The 27763-nt window shown below is 35.4% G+C and overlaps 1 protein-coding gene and 1 long non-coding RNA gene across 5 annotated transcripts; one reads left to right on the top strand and one right to left on the bottom strand.

Annotated features, from left to right (window-relative positions):
* Positions 1–395: 395 nt before the first annotated feature.
* Positions 396–25813, bottom strand: LOC123534184 (uncharacterized transporter slc-17.2-like). Of its 4 annotated transcripts, XM_053519530.1 has the most exons (13): positions 22935–22975; positions 22528–22624; positions 17768–20168; positions 13260–13555; positions 12658–12891; positions 12280–12367; positions 11892–11987; positions 9115–9251; positions 3520–3669; positions 2956–3088; positions 1975–2128; positions 1060–1150; positions 396–766 (listed from the first exon to the last, which is right to left on the bottom strand). In XM_053519530.1, exons 4-13 carry the CDS (start codon positions 13497–13499, stop codon positions 554–556), a joined length of 1536 nt encoding a protein of 511 aa, XP_053375505.1. In that variant the 5' UTR covers positions 13500–13555; positions 17768–20168; positions 22528–22624; positions 22935–22975; the 3' UTR covers positions 396–553. The 4 variants fall into 4 exon arrangements, with proteins under 4 accessions (XP_053375505.1, XP_045172239.2, XP_045172238.2 ...); XM_045316304.2 differs by lacking the exons at positions 17768–20168; positions 22935–22975 and adding an exon at positions 24993–25813; XM_045316303.2 differs by lacking the exon at positions 17768–20168 and having other exon boundaries at positions 22935–23089.
* On the top strand, positions 23177–27763 carry LOC123534186 (uncharacterized). The gene is made up of 3 exons (XR_006682951.2): positions 23177–23405; positions 23735–23973; positions 26716–27763. It is a non-coding gene; the product is annotated as an uncharacterized LOC123534186 (long non-coding RNA).

Below are 27763 nucleotides of genomic sequence, written 5' to 3'. Positions count from 1 at the left end.
GGACAGAACGAACAGATTGTCATGATTAATATTCAAGAATTCATAAAATGGAAGAAACCGACTTTAAGAAATACAAAATGATCAGATAATCGGAAATTACTGAAGAGTGTTTCCATCCAATCACTAATATATTTTGTGATAAGAAATCAAACTCTTTGAAATATGAAAGTTTAAGCAAACAGAGTATTTCCCCCTCTTCAGCAGAAACTAACTAGTCATACATTCCTATTTAAACAACAACAAAAAAACTTGTTTATGTCACTTGTATTTACATGTTGTATCGCTCAGCTTTTTACACAAATGGGAAAAATCTGTTGAACGCAAACTTTTGACACATTTGCATTTTATTTGAAGTTGTGCTGGAATATTTGACGTGATATTAAGTAGTGCAGCCGTAACTTTTCATTCCTTTAATTGAGAATCATTTGTTAAATAGACAGTTTATCTAACAAAGATTTATATTTATGACATAACAAATAATACAGTCGTATGAATATATATATATATAAATAAAAGATTTTTTCACTGAATGTTTTTTTTTCAAGAACGTTTTTCAAAGATCTTCCTTTACAGTCGGCTTCTCAAGAAATCCACTACGCATGCTTGAAGACCTGGAAATATCAACTTCTATATCTAATTCCTTATCAATGTTCATGTTTGCCCAAGGTGCAAGTTCACTATTAGCAAAGATTCCATAGAGCAACGCTGCAAACATCGAAACACCGGCTGACATGTAAAACACAACTCTCCATTCTTCACTGGATTGCTGAAAATGTAAATAAAAACAAATTATTTGCAAATGCAGAAACAGACTGCTTGCTTTAAGCTAGAGTTACAGCAATAAATATATATTGTACTGTAACAAACAACATTCAGAATTACATTGTTTTTTCTTTTATTCGGTGAGAAAGCACACAGTCTAACCACAGCGAAATATCTTTATAATTACTAAAGTGACTAGTCTATGACAATACCAGTTTACCACAGTATACAAGAGTGCATACTTTCAATAAGATAAACAAGATAATATATCAAGTAAAGTTATAGAAATAAACAAACGTTTTTTGTTATTTCCGCCACCACCAAAGGCGCAAGTATTCCAGGAATGGAAGCAATCGTATTTGAAACGGCAAATATCACAGAAGCATATCTGAAAATGGTAAAAATATATGAATAAAAATAAATCTTCCAAGTAATGCATTGCTTGCTTTTATTTGACATTTCAGTAGTTACTGGCGTGATATTACGTTTAACAACCAAACTCTTCAGAAATGACGCAGACTTGCAAAGGTTTCAAACAAGAAAAGAGATCCCAAAACGATCTTGTAAATTTTACATATTTTCGTGAAAAATTGAACACGATAAAATTTACAATAAAAGGTTGAATATATATTCTAACAAACATACCATATAAACTTTCAAACTTTAAAAATTTCAAACAAGTATCATACAATACATTATAAATATAACTATATAAAACTAATGGTAGTTCTGCACGTTTGGATATTTCTTTAATGCAGAATTTAATTAAACCCTGATTTTTTAAAACTTCAAAATACATATAATGGTGTCGTTTGCTTGACTTTTTCGCTACACTAATTTGAAACATTTTGACCTAAAGTATGTTTTTATAATCACATTCTATTGGAAAGTCACAATTTTGATGACATTTTCGCGACAATGTACATTTTAATGAAACTGCTCAAAATTATAAATAAACATATTGTCCATTATGATAATTTGAGAGATCAGTAAAATTCGAGCAGATTTGACAGCAAAATTTGGACTTATCTTAAGCGTCAATATTTTTGTTACCATTTTATCTTTTGGTAGAATATCATGTTGACGTTTCACGTAGCACGATTTTCTTTTCCGTATGACGTTATGTCATGAATTCCGGTTTATCAGACTTGCAGAACTACATTGGTAGCGTTACGTTAAGGCTTATTTCATATTTCCAACATGTTACAATACCTCGGCGCTATATCGATGGAATTGCTCGTGTAACCCCCTGTAACACCAATACCTTCAAACAGAGTGCAGAAACATAGGCACATAATTGCAATGTCTCTCTGTTCGCAAGTCAGATAGCCTGGTATCAGTATAAAGACAGTCACTCCGAAGAGCCCTTTAAAGAAAAGAAAACAAGAAGAAGAAGAATTTGATAAACAAGTGTTTCTGTAGAAATTATGGCTATTATTTGAATAAAATGTAACTGTTTTAAAATAAGGTAGAGAGTATTTTTCTAACAGCTCCAAGCATGGTCGTCCATTAAGTTGACTTCTGCTGATTTTGTTCTTGGTCCTTACGAACTACTACTTCAACAAAAGTCTTTTATGGTAATAATCGAAAACTTCTACAAAAGGTCCAGTTTCTTGCTGGTAGATTGTGGCAACTAAAGTCTGGATCGCCATTAGGTTTTATAGTGTGCGTAAGCCAGTCCATTACTTGGATTTAACATAAATAATGCATTTCAACTGTCTCATTAATGTGTGAGAACGCAAAGGTTTCTTTAACCAACAATATCGGGTCAATAACCAATTTTACATTACATATATTGCTATATGGGGATTCCTCAATTACATGCACACTAATTGATTTAATATTTCTACATGTACAAAATTATAGATAGGAAACAAGTAGGTTTGATACACTGTATTCTAACTCTTCTTTCTATCCTATCCCATTTTAGATTCTGGGGGTTAAACATCACGCCAACACAATGATAGGTCATAGGATGACTTTCACAATCAAGCATTGTGACCTTAGGAAAGCTAAAATAATAAACAAGAATTGAAATACGACTGTTATACAGTCTTTCATCAAAGGATAAAGCATCTAAGTTGTAAAATTGTCACAACGTTTGTATTATTGCTAAAGTATAAAGTGGCACACCCTCTGATACTGATGTGCTCAGTCAAGTTAATACTTGTATTGCATGACTATAAATCCTACCTGTAAGTTGCAACATTTTTCTAATCGTTGTTACAGTGAAGCATTTTTTCTTTCGGATCAAATCAGCACACACACCAGCAAAGGCAATGCCAGCCATGAACGATATAAAAGGTAAACACGAGTATAATCCATTCTGAAAGTAAAACATATCAGCTGTTTTACTTGTTATAACCAATGCTAATGCCTCATTAAAATGTGTGAAAAAACAACATTTTTATTTGCTTAAAATATACAGTCATTTAGTTTAATCTTTGCAGAAATAAACTAGCTTAGAAGCTTGAAAATCTTCCTCGGTATTTTTAAATCACCACTGTTTAGGAAACAGACCTAAACCATCCCGTTTTTTTCAATCAGTTTATGACAGGCATTCCTTAAAATGCATTTTTTTTCGATAGCTAGAAAAGATCTTTAATCCTTGCTATCTAATATTGTGATGTGAATCGGTTGGCATGTCCCTTGGAAGGGGTGGGTGGGGTTGGGGGAATGATGTATGCATTCATAGTAAACATGTTAGAATAGGATAAAATAACCTTGTCACACACATGAGTAAGAAAAAATACTTACATTTTGTATATTTAGTTTAAGGACTTCTTTCATGAACTGCGGTAAACATGTGAGTAAAAGGTAATGCGTCCAGTTGTCACATGTATGTGTAACAAAAATGACATATACAGGCAAATAGGTAAATATTTTTTTCCATGGCACCTTTTCATTCTGAAACAAAAATGCATTAATAAAACGTAGTCAATTGTTTTCCTTTTTGTAGGAAAAGCGACACTGACGGACGGTGTATCGGATATATATTATATATGCAGCTCCAATCACAATTTGCACTATATGTAACTGGATATTAACTGCTCTTCATGGAATTATACATCATTTCATGTTTGTTATAACTTCAACAAGAAATAACTTTAAAATGTAGTCGGCACATTTTAGATCAATCCATAAAACTCAAAGTATATGTGTATACTTTAATAATAAAAACCTAAAACCGTATTGAGCAAACAACTTTATTTACCTATAAAACTCAGTTTGAATAAGATTCAACGTATTTCAACCCCTACTACACCCTTGTTATCCGGATAATACGAAATGTTGTGATAATTCCAAAATGCTACAAAATGACAGATGAACGCTTCTGAAAATTTCAGGTTTTTCGGTAAGTTGCTGTGGCTTGATAAGAGATTTTAAGCAACAGGTGTTGCAGAAAGAACGAATGGTGATTTGTTTCCATGGAACTCAAACTACTTTACTTTATTTTTGTGAATACAATACATAATATGTTAAATAGTTTACAAAATCCATGTAAGTTTAGTTTGAAAATTCATAAAAAATATTTAGAATTGTTTTTTATCCTTTTAATTCACTGTATATACAGCTCTACCATTACACTATCTGACATAGTTTAGAGTAAGTTGTTTACGTTTGTCGATTATATGTCAAAACAATTTATATTGATCCTTGTGTGAAAAATGGATAATAGTCAAAAATGACAATGGATAATGCCCTAGATGTGTTGTCTTTGAAAGTGGATAATAGCCGTCATTGACTTCTTTCATTTACATACCATTACACATTGACCAGTTTTGTGTGTGTGGACGTGTTTTGGTGAATGAGTTTGATGATATGAACTTGTTAACGATTTTGAATAGTAGAGCTATTGGACTCACCCATGCGTCCGCGTGCGTCCGCGTCCCTATTTGGTTAAGGTTTTGTATGTACATGTAAGCTGGTATCTCAGTAACCACTTGTGGAAATGGGCTGAAACTTCACACACTTAATCACTGTGATAAACTGACCTACATTACACAGGTTCCACCGTAACTCTATTTTGCTTTTTACAAAATTATGACTCTTTTTCGACTTAGAAATTCTTGGTTAAGGTTTTGTATGTAAGCTGGTATCTCAGTTCTCACTAACAGGAATGAATTGAAACTTCACACACTTGTTCACTGTCATGATTTGACATGCACTGTGCAGGTCCCATAACTCTATCTTGCATTTTTTTTCTCAAAATTATGCCCATTTTTCAACTTAGCAGTTTTTGGTTTTAAGTTTTTGCATGTAAGCTGGTATTTCAGTATCCACTAATGGGAAAGGATTGAAACTTCACACACTCAAGTCATGAGTATCAGTCATGAGCTGATAAGCATTGTGAAGGTTCCATAACCCTTTTTCCCATTTTTACAAAATTATGCCCCTTTTGTTGGCAAGGCTGTTGAATAGTCGAGCGTTGCTGTCCTCCGACAGCAACCTAATAAGTAGAGCATATAAAACCCATCGCAGATTAAGAGTTTTTGCCTCATATGTTTTCGGAAAGAAATTTTAACACTCTCTTTCCATGAATGTAATTCTTACAATTACAGAGATAGTCCGAATGTTGACTTTGGATAAAGACCTGATAAAGAATGCCAAAAAGATATGGCCATATATTGGCGCTTGTTTCAGTGCTGGTGTGTGTGTGTGGGGGGGGGGGGGGGGGGGGGTACCCGGCAGTCAACCTATACAGATCTTTTGCTCCTTTAGAAATGGCTTTTGGAGTTTGGCTGAAGGTTATCTTCAACCTACCAAGATCTACAAGACGTATACTAATGTCTTCAAAAATGCCCAGGATTTTCAACACCACAAAACATACCACAGATTTTGAACAGCAGTCAAAATACCATGGTTATTATAGCAATGTATAGCCCAAGGAAGAAAGCAAAAAAACTGATCTCAGTTACAATTCATAACACCAACTTAATGTATTGAACTTACACAAGAACGTAGATCTTATCCTATACACTGGAACCAACTCTTTTTATTTTAGTATAGAAATGCATGTGAGTCTTGTATTGCAGATGAAATTTTGGTAGACATTCTAAGGGGGACAACTTTGTATGGAAAAGTTAACAAGTCTACTAAATTATTAAGTACAATATCAAACTATGATCAGTTAAGGGATTAAGGGGATGTACTTCTATGAATTCACAGCAGTATTCAACATATTTTAGTAAAACTGACCTGTTAAAATGCCATTATTTTTACACTCTTAAAATGCTAACAGACTCCTAGCATACTTAATTTCTAAATATGGATGTACCCCCTCCCCCTGCGGTATCTCAGCACATTTAGATTCAGGTGTTAGATTTACCTGTTCTGGCTTGTTTAATTTTTTACCAAGATCTAGCAGAAAAGATACAGATGTGTAAGCTTTAGAACCTTTGACAGCGGACTTGAGTTCTAAAACAGAATTTTACAAAGATATAGACATTTACCCTTTTGATAAAATGTTTCAGGAACATCTGGTACTAACCATGTGTATCAGACATTACCTTGGGCATGATACAGCCATTAGTTACCACATTTTATGAGTATATACTTCTTCAGTATACAACAATTGGTACCTTTAGAACAGCATATGCAAAATTTCAAACTACAATATTGGCTATTATCCTCATATCATTTCGGGCTTTATCTTCGAAATTTCTTTGAACACTTGGGTCAGTATCCATCGACTACTACATATGCTTATATATTTGTCAATATGGGTAATTAGATCTAAAATAAAAACTTTTGAACACGTTCATATCATTGTTTATATAATAACTGAATAATACAAAACAATATTCATTACCGAAAGTCCATTAAATGAGGTTGACAATGCTTTGAATCGCCAAACTCATTCTCAAAAGCAAAATGTACACATTGTTTGGGGCTCTCCATACTGAACAGTATGTCCCATATTCAAATTGTTTAGTGCAAATGGTACAGCTTCTAAACCATGTTGAATCAGTTATAATACTTTAAACAAGCAGAATTAGTAATGAGAAAATATTGACCAAAACAATGTCCATACCAAGTTTGACATTTACTCCATTTTGTAGCATTTTGGAAATATCACATCATTTCGTATTATCCGGATAACAAGGGTGTACTAGTTCATCCTGTGTACCGGCACTTTGTATGGAGCTCACCAAATCAACCAAGTACTCGATATTAAACATTGTACATTTGACACTGTCATAAAATCATTATTTAACTGGCATAACAGATAGTTCCAAAGAAACTAATTTAATTTTATTTTTAATATGAAGAAATTAAGATTCCGGCGAATAGAAGTGTCGTGTGAAATAATTGAATCAATGATGGTGTGCAATATTACTAGAAAATGTGACTGTGTTTCATGGCAAAAGCAAAATTGCTCTACACACAGACAATATCAGTTTTGAGTCAGACACAACTGTGTTGATGGTCTGTTTATTTGATATAAAACAGCACACGAAAGCCTGAAAACAGTATCATTGACTTTTTTTTCATGCGATATCATCTAATCGAAAGAATCCTTACAAAGTCTAAAAATAACTTGTCATTCAAACAACGTTTATATTGGCTGTTGGAAGCTTGTCGACTCCGAACAAAACCGAACTTAACACGGATGCGCCGTGAAACGCTGTACAGAGACGCCATGTCGCAACTTCAAAGAATCCTTATTGGCTGCAGGCATCAGCTTATGGCCTGACTATAGTAAAGGAACCAGCATCTGGTCTTTGAACATTAATTTTTCACTTGGCATGACAACAGAGGTCTAAATTAAAGCTAGTTTCTGTTTAAATTTCACTGCGGATGAATTTTTGACGTTTTGATAGAAATATGGGAGGGCAGCTTGTATTTGGTGAAGTGAAGCTCAATTTTAGTATGAGTAGTATTTACAGGTCACAGCAGTGTGATTTTGATGTGATTTTACAGTAAGCAAATGTGACAAGAGAAATCTCTCTTAGAAGATAATGACCCCTACCTTTCTCTTCATTTTATATCAGTTTTATCATAAGTCTTTAAAATGAGGTAAAGATTTGTTCTCTGAAATGGGTCTTGCTATGTTTGGTAGCACTTTAAAAAATGTCAGTTTTATATAGAATATAAAGGGAAAACTATTTACTTGTTTGTGACCTATAAGAAAATGTGGGCAAAAATTGAGATTTGGTCAGATATTGATATAAAAGGACTAGTTTGGTCAAATATTGGTAAAAAATCAGCATTTCATTGAAATTTTGCTATAAAAATTGTTACCCCACCTCACTCCCCCCCACAAAAAAATCACATTTTCACTGTTTTAGGTGTATTTTTTAAAAAATGCACATTTACACACTAAATTTTGCCCATTTATACCTTTCAGAGGGGACATTTGGATTATTTCAAAGGTTAGTGTGTAATTTGCTTGCAAATTATCGTGAAAATTAATAAAATAGGGCAAAAACCAGCTCAGGCTAGAAGAATTGGTTAAAAATTATGTCGCTACATCAATTTTGAAGAAAAATTGGCGCAGAGACACCTGTTACTGAAAATGCCATAAAACCTTGAAAACTGATTTAATCAAGCTGAAGCATGGTATTTTTCATGCAGATATGTTACTGGTACATGTACTATACAAATGAAATTGAGACTATTACAGAAAACCAGTTTTTCTTATAGGCTTACTATAGTAAAGGAACCAGCGTGGGAACCATCTGGTCTAGTCGCGTGATGGCGTGCAGGTTTTTGAACACTAAGTTTTCACTTGGCATGGCAACAGAAGTCTAAATTAAAGCTAGTTTCTGTTTAAGTTTCATTGTGGATGAATTTTTGACATTTTGGTAGAAAAAATGGGAGAGCAGGGGTTGTATTTGGTGAAGTGAAGCTCAGTTTTAGTATGAGTAGTACTTACAGGTCACAGCAGTGTGATTTTGATGTGATTTTACAGTAAGCAAAAGAGAAATCTCTCTTAGAAGAAACATGACCCCTACTTTTCTCTTCATTTTATATCAGTTTTATCATGACTCTTTAAAATGAGGCAAGGATTTGTTCTCTGAAATGGGTCTTGCTATGTTTGGTAGCACTTTAAAAAATGTCAGTTTTTTATAGAATATATAGGGAAAACTATTTACTTGTTTGTGACCTTATACGTTGGCTATAGGCGTTAAAAGTAGTTTAGAATTTACTATCGCGAAAACAGATTCTTTTTATACTAAGACGACGGTATGTCATCAACGTTTTACCTTGGGTACTGAAAAGGTTGAACGTTCTTTCAGTATATGTATCTCAATATCTTAGACAATTTTAGATAGGACACCACTCTCTGTTAACATGACTGTCACGTATCATGTCATTCCTAAAGTACTTTAAAATATATATTTGTACCTCTTTTGGATTAGCTTTTTGAGTATTTGAATGCTTTATTAATAAGGACATCTCGGCTTCTGTAATTCTTGGGTGCTGTTGGGGCGAACTGTAAATAAGAAACCACCATGTCACCACAAACAGAGCACCAGTTATGCCTGAAATACATTAATGTGAAATATATTCTTTGTTAATTGTATGTCTGTCCTTGACAATATTTTCCCTTTCTAATATACAAACCGACCCATTTTCATAAAGTTTTACTGAAAATGAAAATATATGGGCCTGCAAACTGCAGTTTTCAACAGTAAACCTTTTTGCTTTTGATTATATATGTAAAATGCAAGGTTCAGAAATCCCATGCCCGGGGGCTACCAAAAAATCTGTCAGGTAACTACAATTTTTCGGCGACACCGTCTAAATTCGTTTTCGTTACCTATGCCACGTGACTTCAGTTTGCAAATCAAACTACTTGATAACGCATTATAGATAATTTATCAAAATGGAAGATTTATGCAACACTCTGCCCGATTGGACGAGAGTGTCAATTTCTTTCACTCTGTTGATTGTGCTACGCTGAGTGAAATGTAGACATAGCGTTTATCCTAAACGACGCTGTTCACAGTTTTAAAGCTGACTTTGGCTCAGTATATCTAGCAAGAATATTGATATATCTCAAAATGATAAGTAAGTTTAATAAATATCATAAAAACCTGTTCAATACCAACATATATCAAATTAAAGAAAGAGCTGAATACGGTCTGCGTATCACATGAATAAGGGTGTGATAAGAGTCTTTTATGTAGAGAAGTCCTTTTTAAAAGAGTTTCCTTGTTACAATTGTCGTCTGTATATGAAAAGGTTTCTTGCTTTTGTGACTTTTTCAGGTTGCATATTAAAATGACTACTTTTTTGCTTTGATATATTTGTTATGAATTATTTAACTGAGTTATTATATATGAATATTTTTCTTTAGTATCGTATGCAAATATTGAACTCAGTTGAAATCTGTTTTATTATTATATATGCTATATAATGACTGAATCCCGTTACACTGAAATGAAGGTACGCTGCATACAGTTTATCTATGTGATATGACTATGGTCAAACTTTGCTTATGAAACGGAAATATTGAAATAATTACAAATGTATGTTTTGCTTGACCTTCACTTTTTAATAGGTGTGACGTCATTGTCCAAAGATTCATGAATAGCGAATATGCTATTTGTTATAGCGGGATCAGTTGGCCTATTTTAGAAATAAAAATAATAAATAAAAAAATCCTTTAATTGATTTTTTCTCATGTATTCTAATCAAACTTGATTTGTAGCATCTTTATTAGGCCCGCAGCCAACTTGGTTCAGCTGGGACATTTGACCCCTTTTAGGGGCTGCTAGAGCTAAAACTAGAATTGCCTTTATACAGCGTCTCATGAACAGCTTGGTGGATCTTTGTCGTACTTGGTCTGGAGCATCATTATAAGGTCTTCTTCCAAATTTATTTATGTAGGAACTTGGGCCCTATTAGGGACCACTATAGCTAAAAGTAGATATGCCTTTCTTTGCATTAACCACTAAAATGTAACGGATTTTTATCAAACTCGATGTGTAACAATATCGTAAGGTCTCCTGCTATTTTGTTACAAATGGGGATAGGGACCAATTTAGCTAAAAATATAAACACGTTTAATGACCTCTTCTCATGAACCGCTTCATGAATCTTCATCAAACTACTGCTGTAATTATTCGTCTAAAGATAAACGAAACAAAAATTGCAACCCTACGAAACCTTTGCGAAAAATTAAACGAGAACCACTTAAATTGTTAAAGTGCGGTGTTTAGTTTTGCAATTTGAAAAATGTTAGATAAAAGATGAATGTTAGATGAAAAATTCATAAACTTCTTTCCTTATTACAATTCGCACACCATCATTTTTAAAGATACTTCTTGTTTAACTCTTACTCGAGTAGCCCGGAAATCAATACCTCAGTCTTCATGAAGATAACATGAAGCATGATTTTGACAGTTGTCAATAACCCCATTGTTTATGGAGTGATAAACGCCGGAAGCATTTATTATCTTACCACCTACACAATCAGCAAACAATTAACCGTTTAATCGTACCCGGGGACAATGTTAACAAAAACATATCGAATTTTGAAAGGAAATACACTGCATCAGAGACATATCATTATGGGGCAGTCGAATGCCTACATGCTTTAAAATTTAAAAAATGCGCTGCATGCTAAAATCGACCATCATTAAGCAAAATTCGGCAAGTTCGTATCAGAAACTAAACTATATTTCGGACCATGAATTTGGATAAGTTAATACACAGTGACCAGAAAGTTACAAGTCTATTAAAATGATTGGCAGTTCTTTTTATGATAAGGTCATTTCGCTATAAATATAGGGAGAAGAATTCCCAATCAACTAGTTTCATCTTCAAAATTAAGATAAAAATATAGGAGAAAAAATGAATAACAACAATAGCTATTTTACAGAACAAAACCTACAACATAAGCGTATGGCTAAAATTATGAAACCTTTTATTAATTTATGCATTCCATCTAACTGTAGCATACAAGCACTAAGCAGATATTGCTAAATAAACCAAACTGTTCGGCCTACCAGTCAAAAATATTGGTAGCCCACTGGGATTCCAGTAAATTTGCAGATTTCTGAAACCCTAAAATTGTTTTGTGTTTTATCACAACTTTCCATCAAAGTAATTGCTGCCATAATAATTGCACTGCCAAAATAACTATTTTTACTTACATAAACGTATGATATAATTACCATGAACATAGAAAATGGAAGCCCAGCCATTATCAAAGCCGTGTATACAGAGAAGACCAGATGTCGTATAACCAAGTATGGCACCAACCATTTGCCCTGAAATTTGCTAAAAGCATGATATTTTACAGCAAATAAAAACTAAGAATACGCACAAAATGCAAAACAACACTCACATAGGTGAACAAACAAATAAAATAACAAACAAACAAAACCAAACCATGTCCATATTACGTTTGAGAAAGATGTTTTACATTGGCCGAACCCTAACGATTTTATATAACAGTAAGCATATACAATGTAGAAAACTACTAAACGACAAAATATTGCTGCGGACAGATGCAAAACTATTCCGTCTAATTACAATTTTTAAAGTCGCATCTATACTTACCAAACCAACACAGTCCCATAAATCTGCTTCTTTCAGTAGGTAATGCCCATATTCCAACTAAACCACAATATCCCGGTATCACCATGCCCTACAAAATACTTAAATTAATCTATATTCCAGTTTTGTTTGTCCATTTGTTTTTATTTGTTTTTGTTTTTTTTTATAAATCAGACCGACACAACTGAATGACTCTATTTACTTTCGGTTTTTGTTGAGACCGGTTTATTTTGTTTTGCATTTTTCATTTAATATGCAAATTAATTAATCTATATAATAACTAAGACTATTGCATTTGAAGTAATTAAAATCGTGTCCGATAGCTTACTTGTCATACCGCTGCACATTGTTACTCAGAATAAACATAAGCTGCGTGCGTACCATAGACATGCCCAGGAGTACTCTAGCTGCCATCAACAAATACACGCTTACTCTCGCAAACAAAGGCATTAGCAACGTCACAGCAGAGGACAATGCCATGCATGCGCCTATTAAGGACTTCCCGCCAATTTTTGCACTAAACCAGCCACCAGGAATCTGGGTTACCATGTAACCATAGAAATAACTTGATAAAACGAATGACCGTGTCTTCTTATCCCAGAAAAATTCAGCTCCCTGTAAATTCAAATGAAAATGTAACATTGTCAAAAGAAATATACCACCAAAGACCTCCCTTGGAGTTAAGAAATGAGAATTTTTATGACGACTTGACACCTTATATCTTATGGAAAAATGAAATTCTGAAACTAATAACATTTTTCCTTACACATATACTATGATTGTTCTGTGATCTTGACTGAACTGTAATTAAGGTAATAAAATTTCTCAATTCAACAAATAAAAGTAAAAATAAAACAATGTGTTTATTCATTTTCTGTCTTTCTCCGAAGGCAGACAGATCAAAAGACGCAATTCAAAAGGAGTCTTTTATTGAGGACGTACAAAAAGCAATGCAAAATAGCAGTCGGTATTATTTAACAAACCTTTGATGTACGAGTCGTACCTTCCTCTGTCATGTAACACACTTCCGGTGGTGATTCCAACATTTCTGAAACATTTTCTAGCTTAATTCTTGAGCTATTAAACTCTTCCTCTAAGTATACGCTTGTATTACTTCTATCATAGACTCCTGTGAGGTTTTTGTCACTACCAACCATACATACAACAGCTATACTCATATTAGAATTCATCATATATGTCATAATGCCTAGCCATAATCCCATGGAAGCCAAAAGCCAACGTTGTGCACAGCATCTGGGGCTTTCTTTAACTCTGAAATCTTAAAAAATGTTTACAAATAAAAAAATATAACAGAAAATTTACAAAAGTGCACAGTATTTTACTGGTACATTTTTGTGTACCAAAAATATATAAAACTTACACAGCATCATAGCGGCTGATTTTCAAATTTACATTGACAGAATAAATCCTAGGACAGACTGGGAGTGAAGCAGACTTTGACCATCCGGCTTTTTTTCAAGTTGATAACAGTTATTTAAAGTTGTTTTTTGTTTGTTTTGTTTTTAATATTTTGCTATGACGGCCCCAAACTTCGATACCATCAAAACAAACTTTAAGATAAGAAGTTTTTTATGTTTAACCTCTGGTGTCCCCTAAAAGGGACCAAGCCGAACAGTTTGAACAAATTAGGATGATGATCCGTCAAGCTGGTAACGAGAGTTTTTTTTTTAAATTTTTAGCTGAAAGGGGTCAAGTGCCCCCATTTAAATATGTTTGGGAGAGGACGATACAATAATGCTACACACCAAGTTTGACGAAGATCCAGTCAGTGTTAACATGAGACTATGTCGATGTTTTTCCCCCATTTTTATCACCTGCGGCCCATGAAAGGGCTAAACAACCCCACATGAACAAGTTTGGGAGATGACCTTACAGTGATGCTACAAAATAAGTTTGATGAAGATCCATGAGAAGTCATTTAAATGTATTTCTATTTTCAGCTCAAATGAGTCCCTACACGAAGCCAAACGTTCCCATTTGAATAATATTGGAAACAGACCTCATGAAGATGCTATACACCAGGTTTGATGAAGTTCTTTCTGGATGTTCATGAGAAGAATTCGTTTAAAGACATTTCTAGCTCTAGTGGGTCCCTAAAAGGAGATAAACAACCCATTTGAAATAATAAGAGGACCTTATAATAATGCTACAGACCAATTTTTAGCTGAAAGAGGTCAAGTACCCACATTTAAATATGTTTGGGGGAGGACCTTATAATAATGCTACAGACCAAGTTTGATGAAAACCCATTAAGCGGTTCATGAGAAGTCAATTAAACATATTCTTATTTTTGCCCTAGTGGCCCTTAAATGGGGCCGACTACCCCCATTTGAACAAACTTAGGAGAGGATCTTACTATGTTGCTACAAACCAAGTTGGATGAAGATCCATACAGTGGTTCATGATTTTTAGTTCTAACGGACCCTAAAAGGTGCCAAGTGTCCCCCACCTGAATACATTTTGGAGAGGACCTTATAATAATAATTCTATAGACCAAAGCTAAGTGAGGATCTATCAAGCAATTCATGAGGAGAAGTCGTTTAAAGTGATATCTATATTTAGCGCCACCGTTCCATAAAATAGGCCAAATGCCTTTACATGAAAAACATTTCGAGAACACCTTATAATGATATTACAGACCAAGTTTGGTGAAGATTCATCAAGCGGTTCATGAGAAGTCGTCGTTTTAATGTATTTCTATTTTTAGCTCTAGCGGTCCCTTTACGGAGCCAAGGTAAATCTTTTGAACAAACTTGATAGAGGCTCATGCCAGAATGCTGCTGACCAAGTCTGGTGTATTTCAGCGGGGAAGATGTTTAAGTAAACATTTTGACACAGGACGTGGGACGCAGGACAACGGGCGCTGGACAATCCACCGATACTTATGCTCATAAATGGATACCATAATCTGTATACTTTAGGCTAAAAGCCTACTGTTTTACAATTACGACTGATTATCACATATCAAATGAGTATTCTTTTCACGGTTCCTTAAAGCCAAACTTTTTTTCTCTTATTACTTTTAGAATTCTCGATTTAACTGAAGCTGATGTCAAATTTGAGACTATCTAATTTACAACATTGGCAGATTTAAAAAAAGTCTTGAAATGCGCCAAAAACATCAACAATTATGATTTATCAGGTCTTAAAAGCAACCGTGATTTCCTTGATAAGTGATGTAAAACAATCTGAATTTGTTTACAGCTTTGGTAAATATTTCTTTTAAAGGTGAAATTACTCATAATAATTAGCTACAGTTTTGTATATCATCTCAACATAAACAAACTTAAAACGCTTATTGATAATAAAACATCTGTTTTTGTCCTTGTTGCTAAAAAGTAGCTGAAGCAATTTATTACGATTTTATTAAATATACAAAACACGTGCAAAATGTATTAAAATCCTAGATTATTTACAAAGATAACCGCTTACTTCCAATGTAACAGACAAATAGATGAAACGAGTAATTTTATTTTATTACGCCTTGCGTTAATATTGCATCTTCTGTTTACTATAGAAGATAAAAGGTAAGGGTAGATTTCCATATTTACCCTACTACAATTTTACATTCAAATTTACGAGGTACGTAATTATTATATAATATATGGCTTATATCAGACTACTTGTAATACCATCAAAAGGTAATTGTCCGTAAAATTATTCTGATATTAATATCAATAGGGTTTCGTGAATAGGTGGTTGACAATATAGACATTTAGATGTTAACTTTGTGCTATATTTGATCGTATCTATCTATCCAGTTGAAAGATTTTGAAGTCAAGTATTTAATATTATTATGAAGGCCAAAATAACTATCAGAGGTTATAACTTTGATGCTGTCCGCAAATTTGAGCGGAATCGATTAGTTTATCAAGGACATTTATTGGCTGGTGGTGGACAACATCAAAATATAAACTTATTTCATATGTATTTTTTTATTTGTCAGCGAACAAATCGATTTACATCATGCAAATAACGTCATCATCTTGCTACAGGTTGTGCATGCATACTATATTATGCTGAAAAATTAAGTTAGTTGAACTTTCTTGATGTGTCTCAACTTTTACTGGAATCGTTTTCGACGAAACGGGAGTAAAATAAACCATTGCATAATTTTGGTGACTATAAGTCTTCGTTTTAAGCATAGGAGACTTAGGTCGAACTGACTTTGTCTATAATAGGTGAAGAAATTTTCAATTTTGTTAGGAGAAACTAACATGTGCTAAAAAGAATATTACATCTATATCGTTCCACATTTAATTTAATAAACTCGTAGAATCTAAGAGATAAAATGCTTGACTTTGCTCCTTTATACTTATTTCAGTATAATTAGACAGCGCTGAGGTCCCAGTATTTTAAAGGCCCGGTCACACCGACCGAACTTTGTTGGAGCGTTCCTGGAGCGGTGAAAAAATTTCATCACCGCTCGTTACCGTTCACCACCGTTTAACAGAAGTTGGCCCCCGTTAAGGCAACGCCGTATACGCTCGGTCACCGCTGATGGTCACTCCTACCGCTCCGAAAGTTTTGAGCTGCACAAAATATTTCGAGCGGTGAGGAGCGGGCAATTTTCCGCTCCGGCAAAGTTCACCACCGCTCTAACAACGCCCAGTCAAGTTTGGCACCGCTAGACGCAAGTTCGTGGACGCTTGGGTCCGCTAGGCCAACGCAGAAATCTTGAACGCTGGACCACCGCTGCTTCGCCAGCTTTGCCCGGGCGGTGATTAAACGTTGCACAAACTTTGGTGAAGCGGTTGTAAGCATTTTACGAGCGGACACGGGATTGCTGGAACGGTGTCGTAGTCAAAAGCGGTATGCCGCTAAACCAACTTTAAAACCCCGCCGAGCCAACGCATGCATGCGCGGAACGCCGCTCTATCAACGCTCGCGTCACCGCTAAACCAACGCTCGCTACCGCTCGCTACCGTTAAACCAACGCTAAAGCAACGCCGGCTTCAGCGGTGCACCTCTACGGCAACGCCCGTGTTTTCGATTTTTTTCCCATTTTGTGCGCGGTGACGAGCGTTGTCTAAATTCCGCCCCCTCTCCCTACCGTTGAAGGAACGCTCCAATAAAGTTCGGGCGGTGTGACCGGGCCTTTACAGATTGGATTGTTTGAGGCTTATATATTTTACTCAAAATGGTGTTTTTTCACTGCATGTTCAAAAGAGAAGTAATGTTTTAGTATTGACATCACAAACAGGAATTAATTCGGTTTTGCCTATTTTACAGCATTATTAAAATTACAGTTCTGTGAGTACAAAGAAGTGACGCCGTGACAGTGTTTTGAAGATTAATACCAGATAGCTATAGATGACCAACGTATGGTACCTCTTTGGGACAAGAGTCATTTATCCTCATACTTTGTCTTGTGGACCCTACAGGGACCACACTGTGTAAAGCATATATCGGGTCAAAACTATGGAAGATCATATATTTATGAAATGCTATTTTTGACTATTAAATTTACTCAAGAGTAGTGTTTTCGTTGCTATCCCAAGTCCACCTTAATATTAGGCCGAGCTAAAATTTCAGTGCCATGTCCGGCCGCAAACACGTTATGTGACCTTTAAAATATCAATAAAGTCACAACTTGAAAGCTACTCGCGTACAGGGTGAAATTTTCCAACATGATCTTTTCCTCCAACTGTGACAAGAGAAAGATTCATTTTGTATGACAAGAAAGCATAACTAAATAAGTCTCTTTTTTATTTTTGTCGTAATTGTATTTGACAGTTTTATTCTTCAAAATGAATTATTGGTGTCTGGACTCAAGCCTTGCCGGTAGCCCGCCTAACAGGTTATTACGTCGTCGTGAATTATATTGTGTTGTAAATAAGTACATTCGTAGCTTTAATATCCAAACGTCGTTATGGCGCCCGGCCGAAAGTCGCCCCGCCCCGCCCCGCCGACCGTCGTTATTGCACCCCGACGAACGTTGCCTCGCCGAAATACGCTCCTCCGAACGTCGCCCCGCCAATTGTCGCACCGCTGAACATCGTCCAGTCGGATGTCGCCACGCCGAAAGTCGCCCGCAGGAACGTCGTCTTTTCGCCTTCCGAAATGACATCATAATATTAATCAAGTTGGAGATAAAACTTAGTAAGATTTAATAGTTATGATATATTTGTTAGTCCCTAATGCCGTACATTGGGAAAATACTATATATGCTTGCTTCAGTGTTATAGATTCCTGTGAGCATGACACATGCCCAAACCCCTCAGCCAAGTGTTACATTGGCCTATAAGAGAGAGATCTTATGTTTACTCGCGCGAGAATCAACCTCACTGAGGCAAGCATAAAGTATTTTCCAAATGCACGGCAAAATTAAAACAAGATGGTCATAATGACCCTATATCGCTCAGCTGTTAAACTTGGCCTAGGAATCATCAAGATAAACATTCTGAACAAGTTTCATGAAGATAGGGTCGTAAATGTGACCTCGACAGTGTTAGAAAGCTTTTACTTTAATTTGAGTGGTGAGCTAGTTTTTGACCCCACATGACCCAGTTTCGATCTTGTCGTAGAAATCATCAAGATAAATATTCTTACAAACTTTCATGAAGATAGGGTCATAAATATGGTTTCAAGAGTGTTTACAAGCTTTTCCTTTGATTTGACCGGATGACCTAGTTTTTGTACCCGTATAACCCAGTTTAATACTTGGCATAGAAATCATCAAGATAAACATTCTGACCAATTTTCATGAAGATGGGGTGTAAAAAAATGGCATATAGGGTGTTAACAAGCTTTTCCTTTGATTTGACCTGGTGGCCTAGTTTTTGAACCAACATGACCCAGTTTCAAACTTGGCCTAGAGATCATCAAGGTAAACATTTTGTGCAAGTTTGTGTCAATCAAAGCATAAATTTAACCTCTATATGGTTGAAATGACCAGAATAGAAAGCTTTGCCCTTTTCAGGGGCAGTAACTCTAGAATCCGAATAGGAATCTAGCCGTTTTTCGAAAGGAACCTAGATCTTATTGTGAGTTCAGTTGAGTGTAAGTGTGGTTAAAATCAAATGTAAAATGTCACTTCTATCGTGCTCACAAGGTAAAATTGAACAAATTTTGGCTCTTTCAGGGGTCACTCAGGGGCCGTAACTCCGGAACCTATGATTGGATCTGACGGTTCATCATGTAATCCAAGATCTATTGTTGTTAAAGATATTTTGCAAATTTGTTTCAAATCAAACGAAGTCTCTATATGGTTGCAAAAGCCAAAATGGCAAATTTTGACCCTTTAAGAGGCCATAACACATGATGGGATCTGGTCAGTTTAAAAAAAAAACACGAGATGTTATGCCAATAAAATTTGTGTGCAAGTTTGATTAAAATCTATTGCAAAATGTGGTCTCTATCGTGGTCACAAGAAATTGTGGACGGATGACGGACGAAGGGCGATCACAAAAGCTCATTCTGTCACTACGTGACAGGTGAGCTTAAAAAGAGTGAGCAAATTCAAGTAACACTTCGTTGTGGACTGACAAATATATCATAACTAGTCATAACTGTTACCACCTTAAATCTCCAATTTAATGAATAAATCTTTTCAATCCGGAAGGCGAAAAGACGACGTTCGGCGGGGTGACGTTCGGCGTGGCTACATTCAGCGGGCGACATCTGGCGGGGGCGACATTCGGCGGGGTGACGTTCGGTGCGGCTACATTCAGCGGGCGACATCTGGCGGGGGCGACATTCGGCAGGGCGACGTTAGGCGGGGCAACTTTTGGCGGGGCAACATTCAGCTTTTGTCGTTGTGTCGCTGCGACAGAACGAAATGGCACTAATCAGCCACCGTAGAAGAATGAACGGAATTGAAGTCAGATATAACCCGATGTTTGCTTTACTTGTTGTAGTCCTTCAGACGTCTATAAGAAAAAGTATAAAAGGATGGTTATTTTTTATTGGATGATTATGTCGTTGCCAAGAGTTAAGTATCTCCTGAGAGCTTCCAATACTATAATAACATACATATTAAAAGTTGATATCGATTTTGTATTCCTTTTAAGTCTGTGCCCACGACCCGTCTCATATGACCTAGTTCTGCTCTATTCAATTTTTTTATTCAGATGAGACGGTTATAATTAAAAAATGAATATACGGATATTTCTTCATAATACCTCGAATCAATGGCTCTATAGCGGCGAAAGAACAACAGATATTGTAAAACATGATGTACTCACACATATCGTTATGCAAATATAAAAGACTGGTGATGTTTTTATGATTTAACACTTCACAACTTAAATATGAAATTATGAAATGCAAAATCAGTAATTTTACTTCACGATTTCATGTGTTATTAAATAAAACAAGAGGGCCAAGATGGCCCTAGGTCGCTCACCTGAGAAATATACCATAACAGTGTAAACATGTTTGACCTAGTGATTTCATGGAAAAAAATATTCTGACCAATTATCATTAAAATTGGAGAAAAAATCTTGAGTATAAATAGGTATTTATTTTTATTTGACAAAGTTACCTAGTTTTTGACCCCAGATGACCCATATTCGAACTTGACCTAGATTTCATCAAGGCTATCATTCTGACCAAATTTCATGAAGATCAATTGAAAAATACAGCCTCTATCGCATACACAAGGTTTTTCTTTGATTTGACCTAGTGACCTAGTTTTTGACCCCAGACTACCCATATTCGAACTTGACCTAGATTTCATCAAGGCAACCATTCTGACAAAATTTCATGAAGATCAGTTGAATAAATTTAGCCTCTATCGCATACACAAGGTTTTCCTTTGATTTAACCTAGTGACCAACTTTTTGACCAAGATGACCCATATTCGAACTTGACCTAGATTTCATCAAGGCAATCATTCTGACCAAATTTCATGAAGATCAATTGAAAAATACAGTCTCTATTGCATACAGAAGGGTTTTCTTTGATTTGACCTAGTGACCTACTTTTTGATCCAAGATGACCCATAATCAAACCTAATGTAGACTTTATTATGGTAATCATTCTGACCAAATTTCATGAAGATCAATTGAAAAATACAGCCTCTATCGCATACACAAGATTTTTCTTTGATCTGACCTAGCGACCTAGGTTTTGACCCAAGATGACCCATATTCAAGTTTGACCTAGATTTTATCAAGGCAATCATTCTGACTTAATTTCAGGAAGATCAATTGGAAAAAATAGCCTCTAATGCATACACAATGTTTTATTTTATTTGACCTAGTGACCTAATTTTTTACCCCAGATAACCCATATTCAAACTTGACCTAGATTTTATCATTGCAATCATTTTGACCAAATTTCATGAAGATCAATTGAAAAATACAGCCTCTATCGCATACACAAGGGTTTTCTTTGATTTGACCTAGCGACCTACTTTTTGACCCCAGATAATCCATTGTCAGATTCGGCCTAGATTTAATTAAGGTTATCATTTTGACTTAATTTAAGGAAGAGCAATTAAAAAATACAACCTCATTCGCATATACAAGGTTTTCCTTTGATTTGACCTAGTGACCTATTTTTTGACTCCAGATAACCCATATTCAAACTTGACCTAGATTTTATCAAGGCAATCATTCTGACCAAAATTCATGAAGATTAATTGAAAAATACAGCCTCTATCGCATACACAAGGGTTTTCTTTGATTTGACCTAGTGGCCTAGTTTTTGACCCCAGATGACCCGTTTTCAAATTCAGCTTAGATTTCATCACGGTAATCATTCTGACCAAAATTCATGAAGATTAATTGAAAAATACAGCCTCTATCGCATTCACGAGGTTTTTCTTTAATTTGACCTAGTGACCTAGTTTTTGACTCCAGATAACCCATTTTCGAACTCGGCCTAGATGTCATCAAGGTGATCATTCTTACTAAATTTCATGAAGATCAGTTGAAAAATACAGCCTCTATCGCATACACAAGCTAAATGTTGACAGACGACAGACAGGCAGACGACAGACAGACGCCGGACATCGAGCGATTACAAAAACTCACCTGAGCTCAGGTGAACTAAAAAAATCGTGAACATTTAAGTCGTGAAGTTTTTAATTAACTCCGCCCGCCAGGTCAAATAAAACGCATTGAAAGGACATGGATAAACTGGATAAGCTAACCTCCAAAACACACACTTTATTGTGAAGTTGTGAATACAAAATTTCAAAATTCACGATTTCTGACTTGTTCATGAACGATATATACACAAAAAGTGAAAAAAAAAATGACTCAAAGTTCAAACTGGTCATACCTTTTATTGTGTTATTATCCTTTATCAATGACGAACTGGTATCATTCTTCATCTCGACTTTTGTTTTCCACTAGATACAGTACAAATTGACTGGTGTCTGCAATAACAATACTATGTGTAAACAGTCTCTGTAACGTGCGTGTGCATCTCTATATCGTGCACGCATAAGGCACGAGGGTGAATGCAGATCTTTATCTTTATTCTACTAAGGAAAGGCTTTACTTCATGAAACTATTTTACACGAAAGACGATAAGAAATTTCAGTAGCACTTGAAAAAGTTCATGAATGGTACATGTAGTAGAATATAGGATAAATTTATTGCAAACACATGTAGTACACTGTTAATGGTTATACTCATGTATCTCTGCTATACAATAAGTGCAAAATACATAAATATATACTTTACCTCGTTTTATCGCATACTTTCCGTCAGAATTATGCTATCTTACATTTTATGTATAATGATCCTTTATATTTACACATTGTTATTTGATTACTTCCTTTTACAAGATTTAGCATAATTCGTTCATTAATAGTTAAATCAATAAGTATACAGAGGGTTTAAACGTTTTAATAGTTAAACTCTTCAATACGTGTATAAACCATGTAGTCTAAATATAGATATTATATAAGAACGAGCTTATTATCCAGTTTTACGGAATACTGTTTCCGCCATCATTTACTCGGCCTATTAGATATTAGTACTCGATACAGGTTTGCGTTGCATGGACAGACTCATCGTCGGATACCCACGGGTGATCCATTCCGTTACCTCCATTGATGTATGAAGCGTTAGCGTAATTAGCAACCGTGGGTATCCGACGATGGGACAGACTGTAAGATCTTCTAACATGGCGGACAATTCTCGGTCTCAGAGGTAGGTGCTTTTAAGTTTACCACTTACCTTATCATTTTCATATGTGTAAACTTTACTTTGCGCTCAGATTATTAGGAAAAGCCTCCGATGCCTGATGGTGTTATAGGGTAATTTTGTCTTGTTTATCGTTTTTCTATGAATTTCAATTTTTCATTTTCATTTTGAAATAGCGATAGTTTCTAAATATTTCAATATTAACAATTTATAGAACAGAACAGAATAGAATATTTATTTAGATTCAAGCATTATAGCTTATCATCTGTCTCCGTAACATATTAAACAAATAACTTATAGAAAAACGTGTTACATTATTATTGTTATTATACCAGATTTATATAGCGCCCTTTTCATGCTCAATTTCACGTTCAACGGCGTTTTACATTGTTCAAATGGAGCCACACAGGGCGCATAATTCATCCTCTACTAGTACAGACACAGAGCGATCTGACCAGGGGGACAGACTGAGACAAAACCCCGACGACAGACAGATCAGAAATCAGATACAGGCTTGTCCGGCTAACTTAGCCTAGCTCGTTGCGAATAGACAGCCTGTTCTTTAACGTACATTGTAAGTATATTCCAAGTATAACCTTAACGGTGCTGTTCGCTAACGGTTTCTCTAATTGCAATAGACTTCGAAAGCGAACAGTATGGATCCTGATCAGTCTGCGTGGATGCGCAGGGTGGTCTGGATCCATGCTGGTCGCATAGCCACTATGTTGGTTTTCTCATGGTGTGGCTCAAATATTTCTGATGAATGTAGACCATAACCTTCACTTTTCTACTTAAAGAAGAAATAGCTATAGACACCTAAGTTATAGTGATTTCTGAGTCTGGTAAAATTGCGTCATTTCTCTATTGATAAACTGCTCTGGATCCATGCTGATCGCAAAGCCACTATGTGGGTTTTCTCATGGCGCGGCTCATTTATTGTAAGCAAATATTTATGATCACCAACTTAGTGTAGATTTTGCAAATGATCTGTATCCCAGTTCATGGACTAAAATTATTATAATTCAAGTTCCTGCGAAGAGCGAGCAGCTTAAAGCTGGAATATAGTAACTTAATCCTGGCCGTTGCATCCGGCTTCAGGGGCCTGGATCACACGAGACACGAAACGAAAACTTTTAAAAGATATTTGTAAACATAGAAAGCAGAAATAGTACGAAGATTTACAAGTCATGCACATTTACATGCTAATGATTAGGAGGCATGCGTGTAAAACCAACAACTGGTATCTAGGTTAAAGTTAATCAGAAAAAGTACACAATACAGTGATAAATAGTTATAAGCCATATTTTTTGCACGTATGCATTTAAATGTGAAGCGTATCATAATGATGTTTCGCGCTATAACTCAATATAGAACACTATTAATACAAAACGAAAGAAATACTCACAGATAGTGCAAAATAAGCCACTTTTTTTACGGTAGCTCAACGGTAGATAATTTAGAAGTTAACGCTTCTACGTTATTAGTCAATTTCACATTTTGATTTTTTAAACGTTTTATTCATCTACCGATCTTTCAAGAGAATCAAACTTTAAGTTATTCATGCGTTTAACTCTGTAAGAGGAGTCGTAGTACCTGTTGAAACAGTTTCCTAGTCCAGTTCTGAGTCAACATGAGACTTGTATTCTTCCATACCGTCATTTGTGCGTAACCACCTTAACGACGGTTGACTACTGAAGACGTCGAATTGCAGAGTTGATATCTTGATTCTCTTCGGACTGGCTGAGCGTTAAAGTTGTGGTCAGTGGTATCCTTCTGCTCTGCATTCGTTGTAGTTCCTCCACGTTGCTTTCCCCGTCCCGTGCCTTCGGCCCGGCTTCACACCCGGTTGGTCCGAAAGGCCCTGATTCGATTCTAAGCACTGTGCAGCAAGTACAAAGAAAAGACAGACCCGAATGTTCCAGATTTATGGGTTAAGTTTTATGTTTAGGTAAAGTTTTTTTCCTAAACTATCAAAGCTATTGCTTTGAAACTTGCAACACTTGTTCACTATCATAAGCTGACTCTGTACAGCAAGAAAAATAACTCCATCCTGCTTTTTGCAAGAATTATGGCCCCTTTTAGACTTAGATAATCAGATTTCTTGGTTAAGTTTTGCGTTTAGGGTCAACTTTTCTCCTTAACAGTCAAAGCTATTGTTTTAAAACTCAGAGCAGTTATTTGTCATTAAAAGCTGACTCCGCACATATGTTCAGTTCCTAAACCCGCTTAATTCTTATTTTCAAAACTACATCTAAATTCTGACTTTTCAATAACGTTAAAAAAGACAACTTTTCACTAACTGAAATATGTCATTGTTAACGCGTAATTATGTTTTAATACACTTCACCGCTCCTGTGATATTTTGAATAACAACGAGTTAGTTTTATAAATTAATGACACTCTTATTCTTCACTTCAGATAAAATTGCCGCGTCGTAATTTCAATATTGATTAAATTAAAGATACTACCGATTTTGTACGAAAATAAGAACCCTACAAAATGATTACTTATCTACCCATTCATCCCATGCGCTAACAAGACAATTATTGATCTAACTTCCGATATTTTTGTTTTAAACGAGAACGCTACTGATTAATTATTTACCTTCTGCTAAAATCAATGCGCTGAAAGCCCAGAAAGGTTGAAACCCGTATTTGATGTGCAATAAACCACTCCGCTGTAACAGTTTAAGTCACTTCCATGAAACAGTATAACATTTAAACCATTTGCTTCAATGTTATATTATATACTAGAAATTCCACTGGCGGATCCGGGGGCGGGGAGCGCACCCGGCGTCCCCAAGGTAATTTGTAAATATAAAATATGCATTTTTTCTCGCTTGCTACGCTCGCATACGTAATTTATCTCTTGTTCTTGGTGAAAAATATAAAATATGCATTTTTTGCTTGTTCGCTACGATCGTATAGGTAATTTGTCTTTTGTTCTGAGTGAAAAAATATACACGTAAAATATGCATTTTTCCATTGCATGTAATAATTTTATTAGAAGGTCATTCGGAACAAGCAAAATAACAAAAGACTCGGTTTGACTGAGTCTGTATGCATGAAACAAACAATTGAGTTACACAAAATAGTTTATACAAACATAATATAATACACAATTGGTAAATTTTATATTCCTGTGAAGAACAAAGTTGCTGCGTTTAGGGTTAAAACTACTTGAATTTGGCAGCTTGTTTCCATTAGCAGATTTGATTTTATCGAATCAAGTCTGTAAGCAAGTCTAAAACTTCATAAAATCCCCGAAAGAATTGACTATGTTTATTTAGCATTCTTGTCAATTTCATATACATCAGACGGACGTTTGCTAACAGCAACAAAACTACATCACAACTGACCAGACAATCTGATTGTAGCTCCCATTATAAAGAAAGATAAATCGAACATTCAATCTCAACCCGGATATTGTGGTCTAAGATCAAGTTGGTTTTTAGATCACACTGGCACAATTTTGATCATACACAACTTCCAAGCTTCAGCCACTGAGGAAGACGTGAGATGGCTTCATCACATGACGACCTGAGCAGAACTCAAATCTGCAGTAGTGACAGACAGGTGATTCGGTGTCAAGGGCATTAACAACACGATTACGGAGATCCAAAGATCAATCCTGTCATATCTTAGAAAACAAAAACAACAACAAAACAACAACAACTTTTGTTTGATATTTGACAGTACTTTAGTTTATAGTCAATAACTTCAACTGTTTTTGTTTGTTTATAATAATGATTTTTGCTCGTTTAAAAAGCAAATCATTTACACCTTTTAAAAATGGATGAGGGTCGTGAAAGTATTATTTCTTCTACTGATTACCTAATTAATATAGTTGACAATTATTACATGCTCTGTTAGCTAAACATTCTAGTAAAGATATGCATTGTTTATTTAAGAAACATTCTAACATGACTCGGTTTGATTTCCAGTTAAACAAAGAAGGAAATCAAGCTCTGTATATTCTGCAATAAACAACGGTTGACGCGCGGACAGGCAAGAGAACATTGTGACGTCAATTATGACGACAAATTGCCGCATACATACATGACGTCCGATACATAACTCCTCTGGTAAATGAAGTCCATCATAATATTTATAAGGTCAATGAGCATGTCAGAATGAAACCAATTAAGACCTTCTTATGATTTATCGTCTAATTTACCACGGTTCATCGTTCAGCTCCTTCAGTATTCAACCACTCGGGCTAACGCCCTCGTGGTTCAATTCCTACGCATCTAAACTCTGAACCGTTGTAAATCAGACGATAAACCACTCGAAGGCCTTGATTATTTGTTAAGTATATCCCAAACAGTGATTTTGTCATGGAATAATAAAAACGTTAAGGAGTTA

Source organism: Mercenaria mercenaria, chromosome 12 (genome assembly GCF_021730395.1).
Source record: "Mercenaria mercenaria strain notata chromosome 12, MADL_Memer_1, whole genome shotgun sequence".
Taxonomy (NCBI): domain Eukaryota; kingdom Metazoa; phylum Mollusca; class Bivalvia; order Venerida; family Veneridae; genus Mercenaria; species Mercenaria mercenaria.
This window is presented reverse-complemented; position numbering and strand designations above follow the sequence as displayed.

Excerpts from the sequence above, each read along its gene's own strand:
- LOC123534184 (XM_045316304.2), bottom strand. The coding sequence starts at position 22,579 with ATGAAGAATGATACCAGTTCGTCATTGATAAAGGATAATAACACAATA. Across the intron at positions 11,988-12,279 it reads TATGGGACTGTGTTGGTTTG|GGCAAATGGTTGGTGCCATA; the intron begins GTAAGTATAGAT and ends AGCAAATTTCAG. Across the intron at positions 2,129-2,955 it reads AAAAATGTTGCAACTTACAG|GGCTCTTCGGAGTGACTGTC; the intron begins GTAGGATTTATA and ends TTTTCTTTAAAG.